The sequence below is a fragment of the Hipposideros armiger genome, unplaced genomic scaffold (genome assembly GCF_001890085.2).
Source record: "Hipposideros armiger isolate ML-2016 unplaced genomic scaffold, ASM189008v1 scaffold_166, whole genome shotgun sequence".
Classification (NCBI taxonomy): domain Eukaryota; kingdom Metazoa; phylum Chordata; class Mammalia; order Chiroptera; family Hipposideridae; genus Hipposideros; species Hipposideros armiger.
In genome coordinates, this window is record NW_017731516.1 from 2167540 (window position 1) to 2172570 (window position 5031).

Genomic DNA, 5031 nt, shown 5'->3' on the forward strand with positions numbered 1-5031 from the left:
AACTGATCCTGTGGTCCTGCATTGCCACTGCTCCTTTTTTTGTCCATGGTTGAGATATTTACAGAAGTTTGTTTCCCAGATAATGGAAACCTAGCCTTCACAATGTAATATCTTTACATTTGGCATACTTTCATGAAACTAATTCTAATATATCATGGATCTCCCAAAGCAAAATGAACATGATAGACCTGGGTTTTTCTTAACATCTTAAAATAGCGTTAAGAACATCTTCTTTAAAATTCCATTTTTATGAAGTAATGACCTCAAAAACTCAGGAATTGAATGAGAGCAAAGGATTAGAACTCCAAAAGTTTGAGGGCTTTTGTCTAGGTGTTCTAGTGATTATGATTCTGAGGTAAATCCTTGAGCCCCTCTGTCTTTTCTTTTCTCTTTATATTTAAACTTGGCATGGCAATTTTCTTCAGAACTTTCAGGTGTAACCATTTCTTTTCTCTCTTATTTTAACTTCAAAGGCATCAGGTGGTTAATATTCTTCCAAACTTACTGAAAGAAATACTTTACTATAAAGGACTATGCAGCAAATCTGGGATCGGGAGGCCCACTTACTCCAAATTTTCTGTCCTTTGCATTGCTCTTAACAGGGACAAAAATGTGTATTCTTACATGTATTACTGAAGTATTGGAAGAATAAAATAATTAAACATTGAAAAATTTGAAAGGAAGGTACTATTATATCCACGATGGTGACATAGTTCCTCAATATCCATAAAGTATCCTTTGAAGACAATGGGGACTTTTTTGGCATTTTGGCTCCCTATCCTGTGTGGCATGAGGAGAAACAGGGTTTCATAAGATGGTGTAGGAAAAGTAAATAAAAGAAAACGGAATTTTCTCTTTGTTTGACCATATTTATAAACTTTGCAATTTTTCTTTTCATATTCATGTAGTCCTTGACTTTTACATTCCAGAATCTATAGAAAGAGAGAGAGAGAGAGAGAGAGAGAGAGAATGCTGTGAGGAAAAACTGCTCAAGGAAAAAAAATTTAAAGCCCAATTATGTAGGATCACGAGGTTTATATCATTTCTACATGCTTTGAATAAGTATCTAAATTGAAACAGAGCTAGAACTTGTTTGATGTTCATCCACCACTAAATCTAACCTGTTTTTTGCATTATGCATGTTGCCATGTTGCTTTACCAGTAATTTGTGTCCCTGGAGAGTTTTTCATTTTTAGGATTTCTTCTCCTGTGGTTAGGAAAACAAATGTCACTCTGTTGTATGAAAAGTTCTGTGGACTTTCAGGCCCATGAATGTGACAGACCAGGGCATGAGAGACTTTGAAAGAACATCTTTTTTCATCTGCACTACAAAAACATTTCATTTCATTCCTTAACTTCAAATGAAATGATTTTGATAATCAGTTTCTCAAACTGTGTCAAATTAGATCTCATTCAGTATGGTGGATAGAGCATAAACAAAGAAGTGCATACTTCTGGGGGGGAGAAAACCAGGATAATCGTGAACTGGCAGCTATTATTTTGGTTAAATTTACTAACAAGTAAATAAATGCTCTCTACCACATCTCCAGCAGAGACTGTGTTGCTCTAGCCATCCACAAAACACTTCTTGTTTGGGAAGCATTCGAACGTGGATGTGAAGAGAAAATCCAGTGGAATATGTTTCCTACAACCTTCCCACGTCTGACTTGGAATTTTGTTCTCTGTGGTTTGCCGAGTACCTTGACCTTCAGGCAGAGCTGCAAGATCTTTTCCATCTGACCTGTTCTCCCTGCACAGGTGTAATGATGGAGGTGAGGGAGTGTTGTTCTAAATAATTCAGTGGTGTTTTATGTGGTTAATTATTGCCGTCCTTGATTGTTTATTCTAATACATTTTCATGACCATTTTATTGTAGCCTGAGGCTAAAGTCCAGAAGACACTTTTACAAACCCATATCACCTCTCTCCCAGTTCTCCATCTGTACTCACTAACCAGTTCACTGTGAATCGCTTAAAGAACTGCAAATGATAAAAAATTTTTAAGAACAGCTGGCTTTATTTTTAGTAGAATAGGAGCTCAACTTTGATCAATGAAACAGCCATAAAATAAAAAAAAAAACAACACATGAGTTTCTTTTGTTTATCAGCTTTTTCAGTGAAGAAATACAAGCAAAATTATGTCGAAATTCTTTTTTAACATAGGAAAGTGCAAGGATTATAACCTTGAACCATGGAAATTAGAAAATCTTTTCTCTCTGTACTCTTAGATTTTCCACAGGGTTGGGAATGTAAGACACATGCAAATTCATGGCTCTTGGTTGTAAAGATATGTAGGGAGCTTGAAAGAAACAGCAGGTGAGCTGGAGTCTGGGTAAGGTAGGAAAGGTACTGGAAGATCCTGGTATTTCAGGCCCAGGAACTTTCTGATCTGATGGCCTGGCCTCATGTTGTACCTCTTTCCAGACTCCTCCTCCTCTATCTCTGTCCCATTTCTACTCCTAGAGCCCAGTTTCAGCACTGGAACTTAATATGATGCTCACACTAAGAGTATCATTGTTCTGATCAGTAAACACCTGATCTTGTTTGTTTTCCTGAAACTCCTGCCTTGTCAAAGGGACTCTCTACTCTGTTCTTTTGGTCTTGTTTCCTGCCTCTGCTCACCATAATGTCCATAGTTTTGAATAATAGTAACTCCACCCAGACTTTAAGTCCTGAATATGTGCTTCACTTGCCAATTTAGCTTTGATCTTCTTTAGGACAATCCCTTGATTATTAATCTGGCTAGAGTGGCTCAGACTGAAGAGCTATAATCCAGTTGCTATGGACGAATGCTCTCCATCTGAGGCTACTCTCTTCTCTGGCAGCTGCAGGTCGGGGGTGGGATTTGGGGGCTACATGAGCTGCTCATAGTCCCAGATGGCTTTCAAGGCCTTCCCACGATATTTTGCCCTCCTTGCTCATGGGAATAACTGGACTCTCTCAGAGATGGTTTCATTACATGGATAATGTCTATTGTTGATCCTGCTATGGTTAGGCATTCACTTTTTTTTTTTTTTTAAATATGCAAAATGTCTTAAAATATTCCCGTTTATTGCCTAATGCTGATTCCATGTAAGTGTTCAGATATCTAATTAGGCCCAATTCTAACCATTAGTATCAAGTAAAATAAATTCCAGTTTCCAGAGATGGTGTTAAGCAAGCTAATCTGGACATATTACCTTTCCCAGCACTCTAACATAGCAGGCTTAAGAGGCAGTTGCATGTGGTTACTCCACATTTCTTTATCATTGGAAACAACCTCACATTAATATATTTCTTCACGTGGATTATTTGAAACGGTATCTTAAATACTCTTTTCTAAAAATTTAGGTAACTGGGATTCCTGAACAGTAATAGGAAAACCACATTTTAGTCACTGTTTTCCGAATGGCCTTTGTTTCCACATTTCCAAGAGAGATCCAGGTACATGCAGATTAACTAATGTTTCTTAGAAGCAAGAAAGAGAAACAAACATCAAAATATGTTCCAACAAGTCTGCTTTACATTTCTAAAGATAGAAGTACCTATTTAAACATGATAGTTTCCAATTTTTGTACATAACTTTTGTCCATCCAGACCTTATGATCACATAACTAACATTCCAAAAATCAGAACTCTATAAAATATATGAAACAAAGAAAGTATCTGGGTTATAGAAGATTTATATCAAATAAAGTATAATTTACATGATTACAAAGTCCAACTACAGTTTCCCAGTCCCGTCAAGTGACTGTATCTTCTCACATTGCAAATGAAATGCTGATGGTCTAAAAACTAGACACTCTACCATGAATGACAAGGAGCTAAGGGATCATCGGTAAGTTTCTTTCCAAGCTGTCAAAGGTCACAAGTTCCACTAGTTCCTATTTTTCTTGTTTGTGGTCCCAAACTGGCAGCATTCTCATCTCATCCACTCTGTTCTTATGGATTTGAAAAGCAGGTGTAATCCACCTACCACAGGAGCACTGCTCACCATACCAATTGAAAGAACCCAACTTGGCACTGCATTTGGGGCAAAGAAGCTGTCCACCCATCACGCCCAACAAGGCGGATCCCATCCACTGTACAGGTTCAATGAAATAGGATGTGCACTGGGCCTGACTCCCTGTGACAGGTAGGAGGGACGGTGCCGTCCTCTTGTGGGTAAAGGCTCTAGGGCCACTTCCCTCACTATGATCCAAAATGCTAGAGCTTCGAAATAAAGATCGCCTGCATTTTCTACATTTGTAGAGAACTTCATCTTTCAATCCTTGTGAAACGGTGGTTGGGTCAGCAGCCAAGAGCTCTCGAGGTATGTTCTGCAGTTCGGGATACTTCTCGGTAAGCTTCTGCAAACGATACTGCTTATAAGCTGCGCTAGAGGTATCTACTTCACACCCCATGGCCTGGTATAATTTCAGTTGCCACTCAAACCCCTCATTCATCCTGTAAAGACAAACCAATACCAAGTTAGGTTTCCTTTACAATAATAAAAGTCACATCACAAAAGCAGAACTATTACGCTAACAAAGAGCTCACTTAGCCTCTGGATTGATAGTCTGCAGGTTCTCATAGGCTTTTTCAAAGGTAAGTTGGTCAGTCTTCATGATAAAAGCAGTCATTACAGCCACACTTCGACTGACTCCTGCATGACTGAAAAAGAGACCAGTGCACCAGCACCGCGCGGCCCTCGGCGCGGGCCTGGCCCACGAAGGCCACGCACTGGTCCAGGTGGCTCAGCAGGTCGGTCTCGGGCTTGTCCAGCGCGGGCACGAAGAGCCTCCGCAGGCCCTCGACCTGGAAGTCGGGCTCCTCCGAGTCCACCGTGAGCACGGCCGTGATGCCCGCCCGCCGCAGGCGGCCCGGCTCCGCCACGGCCGCGGCGCCGCCCAGGTACAGCCCGGGCCGCACCTGCAGCATCTCCGGCGGCGGCCCGCGCGCTCGCAGCCGCCAGCCTCAGGCATTCACTTTTTTAGAAGTGATGAGGCCTGATCCTGAGGGTCTCTTGATACCCTTTTCTTCCTACTGAGTTTATAGCTCTCTCCCTCTACCA

General features: G+C 40.8%; 1 protein-coding gene across 1 annotated transcript; it reads right to left on the minus strand.

The window, feature by feature from the left end:
- Positions 1–3029: 3029 nt before the first annotated feature.
- On the minus strand, positions 3030–4928 carry DUSP12 (dual specificity phosphatase 12). The gene is given in 4 exon segments (XM_019651767.1): positions 3030–4021; positions 4209–4424; positions 4518–4633; positions 4635–4928. Coding segments are annotated over 4 exon segments (717 nt in total). The 5' UTR covers positions 4899–4928; the 3' UTR covers positions 3030–3900.
- Positions 4929–5031: the final 103 nt, after the last annotated feature.